At 36.2% G+C, this 22,937-nt stretch overlaps 1 protein-coding gene across 1 annotated transcript in view; it reads right to left on the bottom strand.

Annotated features, from left to right (window-relative positions):
• Window positions 1-9,617: 9,617 nt before the first annotated feature.
• Window positions 9,618-22,937, bottom strand: part of LOC104515355 (cAMP-dependent protein kinase catalytic subunit PRKX) — a gene marked incomplete at its 5' end in the record, with an annotated part of 15,759 nt that continues 2,439 nt past the window's right edge. Inside the window, 5 exons of the mRNA XM_010159296.1 lie at window positions 9,618-10,056; window positions 10,573-10,721; window positions 13,117-13,194; window positions 15,701-15,758; window positions 19,476-19,571. Of these exons, the coding sequence (XP_010157598.1) occupies window positions 10,596-10,721; window positions 13,117-13,194; window positions 15,701-15,758; window positions 19,476-19,571 (358 nt within the window). The remainder of the gene's footprint in view (window positions 10,057-10,572; window positions 10,722-13,116; window positions 13,195-15,700; window positions 15,759-19,475; window positions 19,572-22,937) is intronic.

Here is a 22,937-nt window from a genome sequence, read left to right as displayed (position 1 = left end):
CATTCTGTGATTCTATGATTATCAAGGAAATATCACTTCTCTTGTTACTGAAATGTTACTACTGTTTGGTTTCTCTCCCCTACTAGTAGCTGCATCTGCCTTAAATCAACTTCATGGGTGGTTGAGATTTTTTTTTAGTTGGCTGTGGTTTTATTCTTATAAAAGTAAGAGGATACAGTATCAAAGGAAATAGGCATTGAAGATTTTTATTTTGCATAGTCCCTTTTCCAATTTGAAAAAATTAAAACCCCGACCAAAGAACGGAACACTGCCTAAAGGTGCTATGTTGCTATGAGGAAACAAATGCAGACAGTCAACAAATGGAGATTTTTTTCCATTCTTGCCACAGGTAAACATTTTTTATGTAGTGTTGAATTTGTATGAGGGAAAGTTTGCAGAAATTTTTTTTTCTTTTACTTATTACCTTACCCAGAGACCCTCTTTTTACAGTCCATTACATACACCCCTACTTACTGACTTCCCCCTATTCGAAACATGCAAAATGAGACAGATTAGGTAAAGGAAACAAGTGACATTAAAGGGATCGGCATTAATGTCATCGATCTTTAAGCTTTGTTTCTTAAGATCTTGTTTTAAAGAGTTTTAACTTAATCATGTTGCTCAAAATCCTTTTAAAGACTCTGGAATGATAGAGCTTTTTCTTTCTCTTTAGTTTGTGTACTTCTCATTCATTGTCTCACAACAATGCATTGTTTCAATCCATAATTTACTGCTGCTATCTCTTGTAACACCTTGAGAAGAAACAGAATCAGATATTTTTTCCATAGAATAAACAAAAGTGAACTTCACTGAAATCACCCTCAGGGCAATAGGGAAACAAGCCTGAACATGAATCAAGCACTTCCAAAACAATACAGGAAAATACAGCTATGGATGTCTTTAAAGGGAACTAGCTAAAAGAAGCCAGTAAATGCAACAACTTTTTGGCAATATATGAAACTATACTGTAACTCAAACCTGATTTTCAAGGTGGCTTTTATTTTTCCTTCTAATACATCATATGCTATGGCCCTATGCAGAATAAAAAAAAAAAACACCCACACTTTTCGACAACATATGTTCTAAAAGTCACTGGCTGTTTCTATAATCTCCTTGCAGCTTTTCTCTTTTTAGCTGCTTGAAGCTATGCCAATCTAAGCTCAACCAAAGAGATTTAGAGAGAAAAAAGTTATGGACTGAATTATCTCAAGTAGGATGAAATCTCCACTAAGTGTACAGAATATACTAGAAGCTTAAAGATATTACAAGGTAAATGTCTCTGCATTTGCATTTTTGTTGTATTAATTACTATTATTGTTGAGTTGGAAATCAGAAAAAAAAAGCACAGAACGCAGACTCATAACAAAGTTAAATAAGGAAGACAGTTTCAGTACAGCCCACAACGTTGGCACTGGCATGATAGCCTTTTTTTTTTTTTAATTAAAATGACAAAAGTCATCACTGTTTGACCATTGAAACTTATTTTATGCTTGCAAATGAAAAAAAAAATCTTTTGTACCTGCTGTCTACCACCACAAGCCTAACAGAAGTTTGTTTCCTAGGCTGACAGGTTATCTGTAATGTAGGCAGTTTTACCAGAGGATAGGATTAATGGAGTAAACTTACTACCTCTGAAAAGATATCTACTCTGCAGAAAACTTGCATTGGCAACTTCACTCTGACATCTTCCTTGCTTAATTCACATACAGGAACAAAAAAAAAGTGGAAAAGCCCCATAATTTAAAGCTGTAATGCCTTCTTTGCTTAAAAAACGTGGCACCTCACATGTTGAGCTTCAAGCCATTTTATGTTTCATGTAGATACTCAGTAATATTGAATGTAATTAAAAAAAAAAAAAATACGGTGAACACTAACTCAGTCACTCCTGGTCATCCAAGTAAACACTGGTTTTGGGGCTAATAAGCCAGATATGACATTTCTATCAAAAACTTACACTTTAAAGGCATACAAAAGACATTCAGAGTAACAATGAATGACAACAACCAACAATTTACAATCTGTTTTCAGGAGGTAAGTGACCCCCAACATGTAATTTTTTTAATGAAAGCACCCTAGTAAAAACTATCTAACAGAAAACAGAGGACAAGCTGTGGAACATTCACCATGACCTGCACTGCAGTTTGGAGAAATGCCCCCTAGATATCTCAGCCTTGTTGCTAGACATTAGCTGGTGCCGCAGCTGCATTTTTTCTACTCCGTAAGTTCTGACACATGGGTGGAAGAGAGGAACCGTTGCCAATTTCCTCTTTTTATTTCTCATTCAATAGCTTCCAGTTTTAATCTGCAGCTGAAGAACTGAAAGCAGACCACCTTCCTGATACCTGTTTATTCAGACAGTATTACTCTACTTCCAATCTTCAAATATTTTACATCAAAAGCTTTGGTATTTTTAAATATCTTGTTCTTAAACTGAAAGAATGGATTTTCTTTATTTGAGTGCCAAGTCAGCATATTAAAGTTTTAAACAAATTAACGTATTAATTTCAAAACTGTCATATTTTGCATGTAAATAATCACCAGCTATATAAATAAAGTCTAAAATAGTTAATTACTGGCAGAATCTACAGTCTCTAAACAGACTTCACAGACAATTTCACTATCCAAAAATTCATTATCTCAAAACCAAGGGTCAAAAAGAAAACCTGACTGAAGGGTTATGGCCACTCACGTACTGGTGGCCTGCCTAGAAAAAAACTAAATCTCCCTTTCCTCCCTGGCCAGACAGTGAAATTTAAGAAGAGACTCAGTCTCTGACGATGCTTACTTAAATGATCCATTGCCACACATCCTTTCTTGCATCACCAGGTTTTTGCTGGGGATTACATGAGTCGCAGGAGCTTTATGTAAAGACTTCAAAATTAGTTCAAAATGTGCTGTTTGAATTTTGTGTTACTTTATGGCATATTGCAATCGTCTTGCTCCCCAGTGGCAAATACCTGCAGAGAGAATAGGAGGACTTCAGCTGCACTCGGTTATTGGAAATTCCTTTTCAGATCAACTAAGCAGAAGTAGTGCTTTTGATGCAAAGTTCAGTTCACAGCAGGGAAAGATTTCTCACAGAGCTGTTGAGTTAATGGGCTGACTTACTGCTTCTACATGGATGATGGCAGACTGGCAGGAGGAAGGCAGTGTCGTGGCAAAGGACTGCAGCGCTGCTTTAACAGAGGCCAGTAAGAAATATCCTAAATCTGAATACACTCAAACAATGAAGGCATTAATCTGGAAGAAGCTTTGCTGTTCCTCAATAAGGCATTTACATACCTACTCCCAGGTCACTTTTATTAACATAAAGATGAAATAATTTACCTACATCTGTTTACTTACTTACTTGTGGTTATTTTTTCCAAAACATGTTATTAGAATGGGTAAAACCTTGACCAAAAACTACGAACAGAACGCTAAAGCAATTTAGTCAGCATGCCTCAAAGGAAACTGTTAATCAGTAGAAATGAACGACATGACACTTGTGAAGGTTTTACTATACTAACACAGACTAGCAGCCCTCCTTCAATTATTTTTGCAAGGACCTTGATTAAAGGAGGGTCCTAAATTAACTTAAAATTCCTATTTGAGAAATTAAAAACAGCTCAGAGAAAATATTAGATATTACACACACTATTTGAAACACTCCATATTTACCACATTGGTTCACCAGGCCAAAGAAGCACTGAACAGCTAAGAATCTTTTTTTTTTTTGTACCCTAAATGAAAAATTGAGCTAATGCTTAACTTCTGGAGAAATATGGACTTAAAGAAAAATGCCACTGAAAAGCTCAGAGATTTTCTAAGGCTCAGTCTTAGTATTTGCTAAACTGTTCAGTTACTCTTACAAAGCTGCTGGAGAAAAAAAAAAAGGCACCTGTCATCACATGCTCAAGCGAGGTGCCGTTTTCTTCATGTGATTTACAACAGCAGCAGCATTCAAAGCACAACCATCTCCTCTACACAGCTTACACTCGCACTGAACAGAGAATTCAAGAGGGTGGTTATGGTAAAGCACTTTCCTCCTTCTCCAACCAAGGGGTTTTAGTCTCAAGCGTTCTCTAAACTGCACTAATTACTGACTAAAGTTGAAATAAACTGTGGCTCCTATATCTCTTTTTATACAATACTGGAAAGAAGAACAGTTTATAGCTTAGCAGCCAGCCTAAAGCTAGAACAGACACAGTTTTCTCTACAACCTTCAGCGGTAGAGCAAGTAGGTATACAAGTACATACTGTTCAGGCATACTAAGTTAATACTTGGATTAAAGTCCAATTCAAGCTTATTTCATTTCCCAAAATAGTTTTCTTCCGCTTGCCTTCTGTATTACCTCAGTTCAGAAAATGGATAATATGCTGGAGACAAGACAGAACAAATACAAAATAAATCTCAAATTGGTTGGTTGTTTAAGATGAAACAAGACTACACCTTTCAAGGTATCTGTTTTGTAAACTAAGCAATTCACTGCAGTAGAGGCAGCACCTGCACAGTGCCTTAGTTTCACATAGAAGTTGATAGGCGTGCATTTTTGTGCTTCTGGTTACATACCAGTTTTGGGATGTCCCCCAGACTTCAGTGGCCTGTGTCCTAAATTGAAGATGCTTGGCTCTCAACTGCCCCAGCAACTCATTCTTATTGGCACTGAGACAAATGCAGCAACGCAGGTAAAGCTGTACCATAAGTTAAAGCTGGTATAATATTGCCTACTTCTGAAATTTTCTGTTGTCATATTTTAGAATATTCCTGCACAAGATGAGAAAATAATTTGGATACATTGTCAGAAATTCTTACAATTCATCTTGATGACATTTTACAATAATCCTGGTTTGAAGGAAAAATACGAAGTTTGACGTGTGGCATTTTTTTGAAGGGTAGATGGAAAGGAGTGGAAGAGAGAAAGGAAAGCTAAGCTCTTCCACCAGGACAGTTGAAAAGCCTTTACAACACCTGTGAAAAGCTGTCTAAATTCTGAAGCTGAGATTGTAGTGGCTAGCAGGAATTAACACAAAAGAAGCGCTCCATAGTACATTCTTCTTCACAAAGCATTGGGCAAAATCCAGAGTTGCAACAGTGCCAGTTATTTTCAATCATTTCTTGTAAGATCATACTGTAACTGGTTAACAGTAGATCGCAGAAGGGTGGGTTCTTGTCAAATGCTGTTTTAACAGTGTTCTGTAGGAAAATGGTCTAATGAACCATGGAAGTGAGACAGATTTGGGAGTAGTGAGTAAGGCTGCGTGAGTATGGTCCAGATGAAGTTACACACCAGCAAAACTTACCTGCCCTGCATGAGTAAGAACACGTATGTAAAATGGCCTTTGTTGGATAAGATCCCATGCTATATGTGGAGTCAAAAAAGATATAGTACTCGGGTTAGAACAAATAAACAAAAACTCCACCACATGGCAAAAGGCTGGGGTAAGAACCAGATGTCAAACCAAATACTTTACAAACACCCTGGACGCTTGCTAACATTCAAAAATATGGTATGTTCTAACTGAGCAGTTCTTTTGATTCATGTCGAAGACATGACTAAAAGCTTGCCAGGACTCATTGCTGTGTTCCTTCACTTTCCATTAGCAGTTTCTTGAAGCACATGACATAATGGTTTAAAGAGAAAAACGTCAATGCATAAAATTTAGAATTAAGCAAGGGAGAAGGAAAACACAAAGTACTGTGTTAAAAAAAAAAAAAACCTTAGCTAGCCTTTAACTAGTCCAAACCGTATCCAGTTGGTTCTCTGCCTATGTAATTATCTCCGCAAGATTAAGCTATCTAGTGGGTAAGAAATAAAACATAATTGACCCAGGAGAACGAATTTTAACAAAATTCCACTAGCTGTTGGTGTTAAAACAGACTTTTGAAGTTGAAGATGAAATAAAGTTTTAGTTAGGTGTGCCTGACATCATAAGAATATTTTTTGATGCTTAAAGAAACGGATTGAAATGAGTGTTTCGGACAGTGTTCAGGTCATTACGCTGTGAAAACGTCAAAGCAATTAGGGTCATATAATCAAAGTCTAATGAGAAGCCTGAATTAACACTTTTCTTTTTCAGTGCACTACCTGAAGTGAGTTTGAAAATACACTTTTGGTGCTTCTTCCATGCCAAATGAAATATGTTCCATCCCTTGTGTCTTGCTCTGGAAAGACTGCACTCCTGAACAGTTGTTTTTCTACTCCTCGCCTCTCCATCATTTTGTTGGATGAAGAACCTCTACCTCCTCCCAACATAAAAGGAAGCAAACAAGGTTTAAACACTTCAAAAGATATAAAGGTTTATTAAATGAATCCAGAGTTGACAGATATTACATAAATTAAACAGCAATAAAATTTTACTAGGGTTTATGTACAGATCACAGTGATTTTCATTGTGCAATGAGGGCTGACTTTGTAACTTTGAACAGTACTTATGCATGTGAGCTACAGCAAGCAACCAGCGACATACAACGTTAGTCCAAGTTAACCTCGCAAGCCTAGCGGTTCAAACCAATTATGCAGTACACAAACGCCTGCTACCACTATCACTACCTATGACACAACAGAGTATTTATAATGCAGTCAAGGTTTGCCATAGAAAAGTGCAAAACATGGAAAGTCTGTACACAGTACAGTACAAAAAGGAATCATGCTACAGTCATTGAAAGCTGAAAAATAATTCTCTAGCACTGGAAGCACTGCGTCACGACTCTTCTGAATGGCAAGCAGATGGGCTGAGGCACAGCCATATCTTAACTGCTTTCAAAACTGCAAAATCCCTGTCCATCCATTTAAACATAGTTTAAATTTTCATCAATTAAAAATGACTTTCTACAGTGGAAGATCACATTAGTTAAAGCTCAGTAGCACACATATTCATTGATGAAGCTAATTTACAGGAAAATCTACAGCATGTTCTCCATTGAAATTATGAAGCATCTATATCATTTGGTTACAAGGCAATTGAGTTTACAATGCATGTTTATCACTTAAAACCTCAAATTGGGCAATTAAAAATATATATATATAAAACTCAAAAATAAATGTTGTTTTTAATGTTTAACATTCTTGTCCACCAAAGCAGAATACCAAAGGCCTACGGGCTCTTGCAAGAAAACAGTCCTTTTGCAACAGTCTATATGCAAAAACACACGGTAACAAAAGCAACCATAATAAAATGAACTTCAGAGAATACCATACTTGAGTAGAAAATTAAAAAAAAAAAAAAGTGTTCTAGTCTGCTTAAAACCCCCCATAAATCCAGAGTCCTTAGTGCAGTGCGTATCCAGGGACATCTGTGTGAGCACTCAGACAGAACTACGTTAGTGGGCAATGAAGTCCCAGCAAAGACTTAAAACAGACTCACTTGTGGAAATAAATAAAATGGGCAGGTAATAACAGGTCATTAAGTGCGAGACTGTAGAGAAAATAACTGATTACTTAATGCTTCAAAAATGTTTTGGAGGGTTTTTTTTTTTTTTTTTCAGTTAAGGATTTTAATTAAAAAAAAATTGAAAGTAATTTTGTATTGGAAAGCACGTTGACGAGGTCCATAGATAGGCGTATGTACACATGGCTCTGGAAAATCAACAGATTAGCATTTCTAATAAGATCATATTAGTTTTTTCAGTCTCTACCATAATGAGTGTCAGTGCATCCACTGCCAGCAATGGATAAGATTCATATAAAGAAAATCCACTATCTCCTGTTATTCAAGCATTCAAAACTTCTAACCACCAGTATCGCGCATCCATCAAAATGCAACTTCATTTCCTCAGCTTTGAAAATTTAAACACAGTGCAGTTCTTAACATCGGAAAAAAAAAATACGTAGCACACTTGTTTGTTGCAGCAGGTACATTTTTAAATGAGAAACAGGTTTTGTAGTACTCGGATTTCCATAAAATAGTTTAAGCTTACACATGAAAAACCAAACCCTGAACTGTGCTTGCTGCCCTTAGACAAAGTAAGCTGTGTTTTATGTGCTTCAGTTATTTGGATTAATTTGGGAAACTAATCTGACAGATACAAATATAGTGGACCAGATTCATTTTTTCAAGAGAATACGGTATTTACACCAGGTTAAAACTGTCATTTTCTATGGATTTTCCTATGTTTCATTATACATTCCTACATGGTATTTACTGATTGGCAGCTGGAGCCGTCAATCTGCAGCACTTGCATAACAAACAAGATGACTATATGACATTCCAGAACTACCACTTCGAAGCATCCTGATTTTGTTACACATTTTGCATTTTTGTAAAAAGTTAATGCAATCTCTTAAAGTTAGACTTGTTTTAGGAAGAAACAGATATTATACTCTAGAAACTGCAATTTCGCAACAGCGCTTCCGTACTGTTTACAGCTAAACTGAAGAAAATGAAGGTCATTTTTCCATGAGACCCCAGCGGTAGACCTGTCATAGAATTATAAACAAGGTAATTTCATTAGTAATTACTAGGTTGTCTACATCATAAGCATTTGGGATTTAGTCCAGAAAAATGAATCTTTGGCCTACATTTCTTATGGCATTTCAGATAAAAAATGTGGAGAGCAGTTTGTGGGAGAAACTGTCTGTATGATCTACTTAAACAGTTTTATGTAGAGCCATCAGTCACAGTAGTGGAGCTCCAGTGAGCTGATGTGCTTCAGAAAAAAGTATTTTTGGTCTAAATATCATTAATTTCACTGGAGGTTATCTAAAACCACAATATCTGACAGAATGTCTTTACCTTTGAACTCTAAGCACTTAAAAATCAATTCCCCTATATTAACACAAGTATCACAATATGGAACATGAAAAACCCTAAAAAATGATCCTGACTTGTATACAATCTACCTTCATGTTTATATGCATTCACATCCACAGATACATACGTACCCACATACTGATACCTGGTGCTACTTCAAGTGATGCAGTATTGCAAATACTTCCTAAATACAGTGTACTCAAGCTGCTAGAAAGATGTTAGCACAGGATGAAAAAAAGACACTCCTTACCTCTAAGGTCTGAACTCCGTACATATGGAATTCCTGACAGCAGAGACTTTCAGGACATTTCCAAAAGCAAGAGCAGAAAAATCAGGCTCTAATATATTTTCAGTCTTCCCTCTGATATTCTGAAGCGCCAAGCATTCAACAACAACAATTTCAATAACGAAAAATAATCTGTTATGGCTCATGCTTTACATTTGGAGAAGACAGCAAGCTTGAGAGAGAACAACTCTTGCAAGAGCCATTTACAGCCCTTTTATCAGTATGCACTGAATTGCATGTTTACAGAGAGTCTTCATGTGAGGAATCTCATTTCAGACAGTGTATAATCACTCAATATTCTGTTTTGTAAAGAGAGATAATTGTAGCAGAACTTAATAAATCAGCAGTTAAGATGCATCTTAATCAACAATAAAACATGCCCTTGTACTCTGCTTTCAAGCACTACGGTTGCAAGTGTGAGGCATTCGAAATTTTAGGTACAAATCTTTTTTAAAACTTAATTATTTTTAATTTTTTACAAAGAATTATAAAATGTATATAAGATGATGAAAAACTCATTTATCCTTTTAAGATTTTTATTCCTAGAGAACTTCTTGAAAAACATTATTTGAAAAATAAAAATCATAGACTCTGCAAAGTACAAAAATTTACATCTTTGCACAGTTCCTGTGCTTTAGCTGTATTCCTTATATACATATATACTAATTTGTGCTTTTAATTACACAAGTTTAGTATAAACTTATAAAATTAAGTCTATGAGTTAACTATGCAAAAAGGATCTGGGAATAGCAGGAAACTTAACTAAATCATAAGTTAAAAAAAAAAATGCTAAAATATACCATTTTAGTGAGTCCACTTCAGAGTGGACTATCAATATTACAGTTTACTAGACTAATGTCAAATGTTTACAGCAAAAAATTGTTCTTGCCTGCCTTCGACTCTCTAGGTATTTACTATATACTAATATGCATATCTGAATGCAGTATCATTCTTATCCACAAAGAAAGTCTTCATTTATGTATGAACTCCATTTTTCTTCAGACTTTGCTCTTCACACTTCAATTTCTTTCCAGTTTCTATGACAAAAAATAATGAAAAAGGAACACAAAATACAATGTGGAGTATGTGACTGAACAAGTAGCAACCTATCACAGTTGTAAGACAGAATTCAGGGTACAGAATTAATCTGACGATCTTATTCCTCTAACAAAAGTCTTCATTCTAAATACAAAAGACTTTCAATCAAGAGCAATCACATTTTGTTATATGTCAAATCAATCTGAATACTTGTTTTTAACACACTATTTAAGAAATTTTAAGGACAGAAGGACTTAAATATCTGTATGTGAATATCCCATCACTGTAGAGCACCAAAGCCTGTGACATAAATTAACAGTCATTATGTAATCCTGCTTTACAATATTTTATTTCAACCACTTAATTACTCTATCTACTACTGTGATTCATGTTGGTTTAACCAGCTGCCAGCGAGTATTAATCACTGTTACGAATCAGAAAGTGTAATTGCTGCATATGGCTTTCACTCTCAGACCTGCAATGTTTTGAAGGGGACTCCTGACATTTGGACATACCTTGTCCAGTGTAGCTGCTGCATTCAAAAGTTCTTGAAAATTTCTAGATCTTTAGGGGGTACTGGAGGCATCTTGTTCCAGTCATCTTCAGGATAAGCTTCAAAATTGGAAGTATCCCCATCATTGGATACTTTTGGTACTATGGGAGGCTAATCATAACAAGAACAACAAAAAGATTAGTTTAGTTTCTTCAATGAGCTCTTCTCCATCATATTAAAGTAGAAATTCTGTAAAAGACTGAATAAACAAGAGGGGTACTACATATTTATAAAAGTTCACCTTTTTCACCAATAACGAATGGCCTGAGACAGAGAAGCACACAGCCATACAGACACATTCCAATGCTCTGTCTATATTGCAGTTACATATTATGGTTAAAAGGCACTTACAATACAGAAACCCATTTTATTTAGCACTCAAGTTCTAGCTGCTTTGCAGACCGAAGGTAACTACTGCAGAAGATTACTACATCTAAGCTTCCAGGCACCTGCCACTACGGAATCATCTCCTTCCCTTCTCCTCCCCACTTTTGTGGCCTATCAGCAAAACAGAGTGTAATCACATTAGGTTCCTTTTACCTAAGAAAAAGTCTTGATAGCAGTGCCAGTAACTGCTTTCTAATCGAAGGAAAAAAGCCTACTCTTCATTGCTTTCAAACAGATTGACTGCTTTTAAGGCAGATGAATGATTAACTTGTATATGCCCCACACTACCTACTAAGCTTTTTCTTAGCCTAGCAATAAATTCAAGCAGCTAAAGAAACTGCTGCACTATAAAAAACTCATTTCACAAGGATGTCTATAAAAGCATCTTAATTCAAATGGATCTTTTTAAGGAAACCTGGAGGTGCAAAAGAAATAGCTGTTTTCTAGTTCTTCCCTTTGGATTTCCAGTATTGCCCACCAGGTTCACAGTACCTGTAGTTTTTCCTTGTCTTAATCTAGCATCGAATTATTCTGCCCTTCTGGCTACAGACTATGAGATAAAGCTTCTTTCTGGAACATTTCATTAATCACAGCTTTTAATGTAGGGCAAACCCTTTTCTTCTCTGAAGGAACATTCATCTCTCTACCCCCTTCTCAGTAACAGAGAGTTTAACTATTGTCATGAATCCAACAAAACACTTCAGGATGAGAAAACCTTACGGACAATCACCAAACTGGCTAGTAAAAGTCATACCACAGACAGGACAACAAAGTACAGCAAAACGTTATTCTGCATCTCTTCAAATAGGTAAAAGTCTGGCTCCCACTAGCTCCAAGATTTTATTTGACCTTGCGCTTCTCATCTGGAAGCAACCATGAGGTTTTCAACAGAAAAGGAAGGGTCCTGAGGGATGGAACTTCTAAGCCTCGGCCAAAAGCAAAGCCCTACTTCTGCAATGCAGTGGTCCCAGCACACTGCCCAGGTGCTTAAGACAATGAGTAGAACCTGCTCTGCTCCAGAGAACTATCTGCTCCTCTGTGTGCAATGCCTGGTACCTCCACAGGCCTGTAAGCGTTTTGGCAGGAAAACCAGCTTTATGAAGTGAGACACAAAAAGAGGGGGGAGGAAAAAAAAAAGAAAGAGAGAGAGTAACAAAATTATTTTCTCTCTTTCAGCCATCACTATTATTTTTATAATACTGATACTTAAGATCTTATCAGGACCATGAATCAATGCTTCATTTATACAATAGGCAAATTCACACTTTTTACAGGGAAAATGGAGCACTGTATCCATTATTTCATATTTTCAATCTCTTCATCAGTGGAAAGAAAAAACAAACATTTGATTGGCATGTGACTGACTGCAAATGGCAACCTATGTTACCGAAAATCATTGCTGTAAGAAAATACATTAGTTAGAACTTTGGGGGGGAAGAGTAAGGCAGTTTTATTTCCAAAGGACTTTAAAAAGCCTTTTGCAGTGTTCGTAGTTTTTGCAAACATATGCTCCCATATAATACTAGAATTCAGTGCTATTAAATAGTATGTTAGAATTACATTCATAAATCCTTCTCTCTCACCTTCCCTATTCCTCCTACTCCCATATGCTTCATATTTTACGAAAGCATTTACCTGAATTGAACTTGGCACAGAAGTCTAAAAGCCAGAGTAAAATACTTCCACAGATATAAGGGCAAAGGAAAAAAAAAAAAAAAGGGAAAAAAAACCCCAAAAAACACCACCAGTCCTCCCCCAAGCCCTCCAAGAAGGTAGTTACTTACAAAACCCTAAACCTGAAATGTATATTAACTATCAACTTTAGCAAAACAAAGCAGTGAATTTTTTTTTGACATTCTGTATATAGACAAAAAATGCAAGTAAATTTTCATATCGGAAATTCTGATGTGTAAAAGAACAAACCAGCATGTAATTCTATGTAATTCCATCCCAAACCATTCTATGATTCGACAATTCCAATTATTGATGTGTGCATATACACACACACTCATACACACACATGAACACACAGATGCAACTGACAACAAAACCTCAACAGATCAGCTTAAATAAACAATTTCTTGTTGCGATGTCCCACACAGTATTTTGCAAGATTTACCTTTAGTCTCCTTTGAGGTACAGCATCCCAATCTATAGACCTGAACCATCGATGTCTCTTCACATCATCTGCCCCATTCTTTAAAGAAAAGTTCAAAATAAATATTTATTAAGTTATATGTATGCCAAACCATGTATTTCACCGTAAGAACTGTGATATCAAGACAGATTAATGGTTCCTCTAACCTTTCTTCTTTGTTCAGGTGATAATTATTAAAAGATTCTACAGAATATATTCAGTGTTACTTCCCTAGCAGATCCCAAGTTCCAGCAGCATGATCCAAATGCCTTTATTTTAGCAGCATTCTCCTGACACAAGGGAGATGAATAGGCTTCAAAATACCCACAAAACCATTTACTGCAGTTTTATTCACTTCCATTTTCTCCAACATTTTAAAGAATGCCTCTTACTCATTTATTTTCCAATTCTTACACTAATTAAGAAAAAACAAACCAACAAACAACTGAGCCTTGAAGGTATCTTAAATGAAAATCAAGCAGTTAGTTCTATCAAATACTACAGATGTTTAGTACCAACAAGAGGTCCTCAGTTCTGTTACAAAAGCATATATATAAAAAACCCATTTGTTTTTATTTTAGATATACGGTTAAAGGCATATTTGTCTTGTAATGATTATTCTCTCTGAGCTGACTGTTTTGATTATGTACATAAAGAACAAAAATGTCTTTAGGAAGAAAAATGTCTCCCCCCTTCCCCCCCTCCGGCTGAAGCTTGGCTCAAGCACAGACTCATTCTCAAGGCATTAAGCACTGGGGAAAAACAGCTGGTTGTCTGTCTCAGGCCTGATCACAGCATAGTTTTAATGCACAGAAATCGAGCTCATACCACATGCAGCTCCACGGAACGAAGCATACCACACATTTGTTTTTTTCAAATTTATATGCAGTGGGATTATCCATGCTCATATGCAAAGAGGCAACAAGGAGCATAATTTATCACTTAGGTCCCTCAAAAGCAGATCTGATTGAATACTTCACCAGAAAATACCCAATGGGATTTAAATCTTTGTAAACCAACTATGATTATGGAAAAGGATCAGACTTAAGACTGACCTACAGCCCCCACGCCAAATCCCGCTTCTAATTAGAAATATTTTAGATTGTGACATTTCAGACAATTGTAAGGAAAAATCTCAAAACTAATCAAAACAACCACAGACTAAAAAAATCTCAAAACAAACAAACCAACCAACCCAAAAGCCAAACAAACACATTTTCCAAAACCCATGTTTGAATAAATGAAGGTTTGCTTTTGTTTTTCCTTCAAAACTGTCAAAAGATATACAAGTTTTCACTGTTAGTAGCTTTCTAAATTTTCATCTTACGAAAGTTCAGTTTTAATCCTCCTACTTCCACCCTCAAAAACAAACAATTCTGAAGGATAACAAAAACATTTATTTTCTAGCTTTTCTTACCAGCCTAAGTTTGTGCCCTAAAAGGCTCTGAAAACGAACTTTGGACAGCAGGTGCTACATCTATACTTGTAACAATATGTTCAAGAACTTTTACGTACAACTATGTTCAACATAAATTGTGCTTTATGCAAAAAGCAAGCCTCTAACCTCTCAGAGAAATGGAAATTTTAGCTGCCTCTAAAGAACTAAAAGATTATACAAGCTAATCTAGGTATCTGCAACACTGTAACAACAACTACAAGTCAACAAATACAGGACTAACTTACTCTGCCAGAAGGGTAAATTAACCTGCGCTCAGTTTCGTGCGGCGCTCAGGTGAGCCTGTTAAAGTACCCGCGTTAGTTCCCACGCAGCTAACTTCTCACTGCGCTACCAACCACAGCTACTGCACAGCTGCAGAATCAAATCAGCTTGTCATACAGCTGTCATCGTCTCGACATTACAAGTAGTACCATATCAGGACATCTCACAAAATTCACAGGGTCTCTTTGTACGCCTTCTTGGTATGTCGCCGATAGAGATGTATGTCTGAGGTAGGCCAGAACGCTACCAGAGCCTCACGAGCAGATTTTCGACTAGTGAGCTATTGCCTTCAGAGTCTGTTCAGAATAGTATGAACAAGTCTTCTTGGTGGAAGACTATCTGACTGTGCTTAATCAGCTCCCCCAGCAAACTGTCAGGGCAATGACCAAACATCAACGTGCTAAAGCAACCCTTATAAAATAGCTTTAAAGCTTTAAATTTAATTAGTGCTCCTTCTGGGATTAAACTCCAAATAAAAAACCAAATCATCTGGTGCCCTATCCTTACAGGACGTAGAACCATGTTTCTAGTCCAATGTAAGTATTCAAATCAATCAGTGAACAGGTAGGATTTTTTTTTTTTTTTGAGGGGGGTGGAGGGACTGGTGAGGATGGGGTAGAAACTGTCAGTAGTAATACCATTAATCCAGACAACAGCAGTATGATTTCCATAAATACAGTTAAACTTTCCATTTAAGGTTTCACAACCAAAGTAATGTATGCGAAAATATCTCTCACTTTCATGTTTATAAAAACAAAAGCCACAGAAGACCTGTTCTACATCTTTCCTATAGTATCTTTCAGCCTTTTGCTGTGTTCTGCATTACAGCTAACATTTTATACTGACCTTCATATTTCCTAATCGCCTTGTCCTGTCAACCACAAGCAGCTTCTTAATAAGGTCTCTGCAGTAAAGAAAACATATCTTCTGTTAAACAAAAGCAATTTGTATTTGCCTGTCATAAAAAAAATGTTACAGAATATGAGCATACTTCCCTTTGACTAGTTAATACTGTGTATAATTTACTCGTTCAATTCCTTCATATTTTAGGACACAAGAGTGAATGATAAAAAGGAATAATCTGTTCTGAAAGGAACATGCAGAATTTTTACAAGTTCATTTTAGACTCTTCCAAGAAACAAAAGAGAAAAAACTTTGTCTCTCTCTCCTCCCCTGTCTCCCCCAGTAATACCGTATCTTTCTTTGTGTTTTTGGATTTTCTGGGCATTCCAAATCTCAAAATAGATCTCAAACCTATTTGGCAGAACACAACTTTAATAGATACAAAAATACAGATATAGCCACACCCTCAACTTTATACATTGATGTGGGAGCTAACCATTCAGAGAAATCTTAGAAGAGCTAGTCATCTGCCTAAAACTAGTACATAATATCTATAAGCTTTAATTTCATTGAAAATTAAATGCCTCCCCTGAGAGTCTAGTTCATTGAACAGTTCTACATAAACCCAAATCAACATTTTAGAAGATGAATGTAAGTTTAGAGACATAAAAGGACTTCCATTTTAAAAGCAAAGTACTTTAAATATTCAGCACCAAAAAACTCCAACATAAATTGTGATACTCACTTTGATTTATTGAGTTTGCTTGATTACTTATGAGTTGAGAGAAAAATTTGGCTTCACATTTCTATCAGCAGTTACTTTCTATCTCAAAGATTATTGTGCTATTTATTTTTAGAATAATAGCATTCTGGTCTCATTGCATAAAGTGCAATGACAAGAAAGAACAAAAGTTTAGCCACCCTTCTGTTTCTACAGCCTCAAACAGTCCTGAGACATGCAGTACTGCATGAAATGCTGGGGATCTACAGGGTATAGCTAATTCCAATTTTTAACTTTGCAGAAGGTTTAAAAAAATCCCAACAACTTTACTTACAGAAATGAATGAAAACTTACTAACGACACACCTGCCTCTCTTCACCCCTAACTGTAACATCTTCTATCCCCAAACAAAACCAGTATTCTGTCACCTACCCTTGAAATCACAAAAGCATATGAACAAAGAATATATGAACTGAGTGAACCCGCTAGACTGAAACACAGTTGTATTTGGCAGGAATATAGTTCTACAATTCAATAGGAAAAATATTCAATTGGCAGATAAAAGGAGAATAAAAACGTCAAGGTAGAAAGCAATTTTTAAAACTCTCATGTTCATTTCAGCCAATCCATGTTTGGATTAGACTAAATCATGTGACTGACTACTTTTACAGTCTGGTCTATAACCAGACTTTAAAACAGAAGTGGGACTGAAAAGAAATCCAGAAACCCAGAACTAAATTCACAGGGTATATGGCCAAAGATAAATCATGGAGTTTCCTATTCCTATATAACCAGAAAACAGACAGTGGACGATTCCTGGCTTGCTTCAAAAATTCATCTTTGAAATGCACAGTTAATGGATGAGCTTTTTCAGTGATACTGTGTTGTCACTAAAGATGGAGATGCTGCATTCAAAAGAAAACAAAGTCCATTAAATTGAATCAGGTAGTAGGTAGTTTATTGCCGCTTTACTATGCGGTTTCTAAAGAATAATTCAGAGGAAGGTGTCCCTGACCATGGAAGGGGGGTTGGAACGAGATGATCTTTATAGTCCCTTCCAATTCAAATTGTTCTATGTTTCTATGTGAAAGTCAATCCAATAGGTATGTTTCACTATGTATCCGGGGAATGAAATTCTGGATCAAGGTCTTTCCAGAACAACTGTCATTAGATTGCTTTAGCACTGAGGTTTCATTTGGAAATGAAGTTCAAAATGGAAAAAAGTTTTGGTGCCTAAGAGCAGAGGGCTAAAATTCAATTTTTATAAACCCTGTATAGCACTAATACTTCAGACAATAGCCTGGATGTGACAGGACCCAAGACAGTCTTCATCCTTCCTGAGAAACCAACAGATAAGGAAGAAGAGAGAAAGCAAATAGGACATAAATAAGTTAAAAAGCAGATGGTTGTCTTAGGACAAAAGAATTTCGGCACTTGCTTTAAGCTAACATGCAGAGATGTCAAAGACTACCCAGTTCTGCATATTGTAGTTAAAAAATGAAGAGGAGTTGATGGAGCAAGAGATACACATTATGCTAACAACTCATTGCAGGAAGTAGGTGAAACTACACCAATGAATGACATCACCCAAAACCAAGGTGTGAAAGGAAGGAAGCCCAAGCTAGAATCCCAAGAGACCCCTTAAAGGCAGGAGTGTAATGGGAATGAGCTGCCAAGCACACTGAAAGATCATCTGGATAAGAAAAGCTGGGAAAAGAGGTGTATCAACAACTATGTTGACTAATGTACCCTGCAATCCATTGACAGTAATGTCTAGACTGAAGTGCAAACTCTGCATATGCATTCTTACTACAATAACTAAGAAACTTCACAGAATCAGGGATCTTTTGGAGAGCAGAAATCAGTAATGGTCTGTGAATGTCAAGTACAAATAAAAACTAACAGCACCTCTACTTTTCAATGCTTTCACCATGTTAGAAAGATTGCTAGCAATAATAACCTAATTTGAGCTGTTCATCTTCTGGTCACACTCTTGTACTTTAGTGCACACAATATTATGTGAGAAACTCAGTTTTCGTCCTAAGACAGACGGTCAGGAAGACCAGACGAGACTACGTTAAACTGGAAAGAGCATCTAGATAGTAAGGGAAAACTGTGTTAAGAACAGACACAAATAGGAGACACTAATCAGCCCAAAGTGATGTAAACATGTTTGATTCACTGCACCTGATGATTCAATGCTTAAAAAATCCTCCCCAAATGTTTTGCACGAGAATTCATAAAAATTCAGAAAAAGTTGGACAATTTAATTAGATTTGCGATACTACATTTTATCTATTTATCCAGAGGTGACAGTAAGTGCGTGCTAACTTTAAGGTTACTTCTTCAAAATACCTTGAATGATAAGAATAACTTCCTGTTCTCACTCACCCAATTATCTCTGCTTCCGAGGAGAAACTTCGTATTTAAAATTGCACTTCCTCTGATTTACTAACAATTATTTCAATTACGGAATTGTTAAATAAGGGGGAAAAAAAAAGCCATTTCATCTGCAAGAGACCTGTAACGGTTGCAAAATACTATGAATAAAACCCACACCTGCACATATAAGACTGCATACTGAACTGGGGCCCTGCTACCAGACGCGGAAGTTGACTTTACACTGGAACTTCTGAAGTATCAGAAAGTTCATTCAAGCAGTTACAAGGAGAGTGACTTAACAGGTACATACGCATACAAAGGAACAGTTTAGTGTTTACTTCCTGCCTATTTTTTATTCATATTAAATTATCTCCTCAAATTTCTCCCCTCTTTTTCCTTCCACACACCAAACTGGTAGCAATGAGCTTTTTACATGGTGAAGAAGCATTTAATATTCCAAAATATGCAGAAGAGTAAGAAAGGCAGATACTACCTTACTGCTGCATCTCCAGTCTACCAAACATAGTTTTACTGGGACTGCAAGAGTAAACATAACCTATTTTCCAACACAGTGTTTTAGAAAATCTGGTATCTGGTTTCTATGAAGATCCTTTAGAAACAGTGCTCAGAAGGTATTTAGAACATAAAAGACAATGTTTAGAGTCATGGACTTACTTTACATATAAATCCAAATGCCTCGGGAAATCTATTTTGCCAGCAAGAATCTTCTGATATATACCAAATGGATTGTCATCAAAAAATGGAGGAAACCTATTTTAATACAGCAAATTTTTAGAGGTTAGAAAAAGGATTTCTAAAAATCTTATAAACAATATTATGTTACAGTAATTTCCCTCAGAATTCATTGATTATATAGTTCTTTACGGTAGGACATCAACAATCAAATACCGACTTGAAGAATAACTTAAGGCTGCTATTGCAAAACAGAAAACATTTTTGTATGCAACACACTGAATTGAATATAGGATTAAAACTGAAGTATCACAAGAGAGATTTTTGTTACCTTAGTATAGGAAAAATATCAACTATGAAACAAGTTTTCAGTGCTAAAGTAAAAAATGCTTTGCCTTTATCTATAAAACCCAAGGGTGTACTTTCTGAAACAGCATTACCATTTTTAATCTTGTCCTTTAACTGCAAGCATACCCTTATTCACTAGTTTCTACCTGAAGTGGTAAAGGATCCTCATATTAATATATTGTCCAGTTCAGTTATTTATTGTATGTCTTGAATTAAGTATATGTTTTGTTAGAGAAGGTTTGAAGGATACACACTGTTCAGAACCTGAAATTCTCTCATAGTGCAGCTGTCTTTCTGTGCTAGACAAATAAAGTATTTGTTTCATAATCTTCCCAAGATGACCAGTAAATCAAGATGCAATTGAAATTCTACACTTACTATTTTGTGAAAATCTTTTCATGGATTTATGAGTTAATAGAGAGATGAGTACTGGTTTTACAGCTACAAGGAAGAATAGAGTTTTCTGTTGTGCTTCCTTTACTTGGGTAACACATAGGTCAATACTGCAAGAAGCTGAGAGTATGGGTGCATCAGTAGGGGCGATATAAGCAGCTTAGCCTAAGTGCCAACAGGTTTTCAGAGTGGCAGTCACCTTTTCAGAAGTTATCCCAGGAAACCTTTTAGGGGAATTAATAACTAACCACTCGTTCACTAATCTCCATCCCACTTTGACTTCCATAACATGGCCAAAGCATCCCTCTTACTATGCTTCGCTCTCAAAACCCCTGGAGAATAGAAAAGAGGTATTCTGAATATTGACCATATTAATAAACATCCAGCCACTACTACAGTGCAACATTCAAAATATTTTCACATCTGCCTAATGTGTTATAACTACTTTCTAAGAGAACTTAACTGCATGCATACACACACAAATGCAGTGCTGGTGGCTTTGGAAATCACCGGTAGCACAGACAAGGGTGAAAATAATGTTTCTTCATTTCACATTCGCTCCTTAGTTTTATGTTACTCAAACTACCTTATTCCTCAACAGGTACTATACATTATTCCTGTTGTTTTCAGAAGTACTAATTTCTTCATTATTCTGCTGATGGTCAAGTGGATTAGCATTTCCTTTGAAATACTCTAAAATTCAGCCAAAGAAAAAAACAAATTCCATCAGAATAGTTAAATAAAGATGTCTGTATGCATAAGCTTAAAAAAAAAAAAGTAGCTTCATTATGAAAAACTGAACAGTCTCGGCAAGAAAATGGAAAACATAGGAAAAAATATTTGTGTTTTTATAAATTCCTGCTTTGACACTAAAGAACAAGGAAAACATGATAGATATCTAACATGCATAAAATTTTCCTATACCAGAAAGACTGTCATATAGTTTCTTTTTCAGTCAGGCAACATTAGTCCTTCACATTCTTCAAAGTAAGCTGACAGACAGTATACTCAATTTCCAATTTTGTATTTGTTACTACATATTAGCATCTATAAATGCATAAAGCAATTAGAATCAGACTTTTTAACGATGTATTACAAAGGTACCAGCTGCAGTAAGCAGATTCATATGAAATGCAGGGTTTTATTCCTCTATCTCCAAACATTCTGTACACTACTGATGTTTGAAATCAAGAAGAGTAAGTTTTATGTACATGTTCTTACAGATTTACATGTTCAAATTGCTCTTTGCTTTCCTAATTTGAAAATCCAAAGCTGCTATGTCTAGAATTCTTGAGAGAAATTTAAATCACACTTGGCTATGTAACAATTTAATGACAATACTGCTTAAAGTGCATTTGAACGGTATATGCAAAATAAGAATAGCTTTGAAAGATTCCAGTTTTCTTAGGGACACACCAAATAACTTGATTTTGATACTACTTGCATATGTCAATCTGCAATACAGCACAGGATTTAGACCAACCAACACAAGTGTTGTGCTGGAAGCTACCTAATAAATCAACAACCCCCTTGAGTTTCAGACTGCCTTCACACCATAACACAAACAGCTGCCTTTTTTTCCACCAACTGAAAACAAGCTAAAAATGAAATAAAATATCTGTATATGAGACAACAGCTGCAAACCACTCCTTTTGCTAACTGATGCATAAGCACGGCACTGACATTGGTCTCGAAGACAACACAGTTTTAGCACTGAAGAGGAGAAGTTGTAAAACATCAAGGAAAACACACAGTTCTGGGAATATGAAACCACAGACAGGAACCATTAGCTACCCAGAATGATAGACCAGCCCATCACATATGACCACCAAAGCAGAGACAGAAATACAATGCCCTCATTAAATGAGAAAGTTCAGTTAGCTACACATCTCATGACAGTACAATTATGACCCAACATATCTAACATTAAATAAAAAGTTTATTTTCCTCTGTGGTAGATTGTAACAGAACACATTTACTCAAAATAAAAAGATCTTTCAACTTCCTCTACTGACTTGGTTCTCCCAGTTCTTTCCCCTTCCTACACTTTGCTATCTTATACCTGAATGGGACCTTGCCTTAAATCTAGTATGTGCAGAACTAGAATTCCACAGGCCTCTAGAGATGAAGTTAGAGAAATAAGACACGACAGAACAGGAAAGCGTGGTTTTGTTTGTTTTTAGAGATACCATTTCCTTACAAACACACACATCTACCAATTATTTCCAATTGCTTTTGGGGTTCAGGGAGAGTAACTTCAGGAAATAACTACCAAATGTCTTAAGTAATTTACTTGCAGACAATCACTTAGTTGTGAAGTCAGGTTTTGTTCACCTTCAAATACTTTTCCTATTTCTTAAAATCTTCTTTGAATTTCGAGGGATCAAGTTACCTAGAACTGGTTTTGCATTAATAGCTTTTATAGTAAATATCAAGCCATATCTTGAGTTGGTGAGAAAAAGCATTTTAAAACACTACTGCCAACAGCAGCAAAAGGCTGATAAAATGCTAAAATACCACCCCTATGTGACAACCTGCCCTCTTAAAGGAAGCACACACACAAGCCACAAGCCCTGCTCCCTTCGACCTCTCAAACCCCATAATCTTAAAAATCCTAATTGAGTAGTATGAATCTTCCCACCCCCCTCTTCCACTCCAGAAAAAAATCCAACCACCCCAAAAACCTCAACATCCCTCCCCCCC

This window comes from Eurypyga helias, unplaced genomic scaffold (assembly GCF_000690775.1).
Source record: "Eurypyga helias isolate BGI_N326 unplaced genomic scaffold, ASM69077v1 scaffold18089, whole genome shotgun sequence".
NCBI lineage: Eukaryota > Metazoa > Chordata > Aves > Eurypygiformes > Eurypygidae > Eurypyga > Eurypyga helias.
The sequence above is the reverse complement of the archived record's forward strand: the minus strand, read 5'-3'. Positions and strand labels throughout refer to the sequence as shown.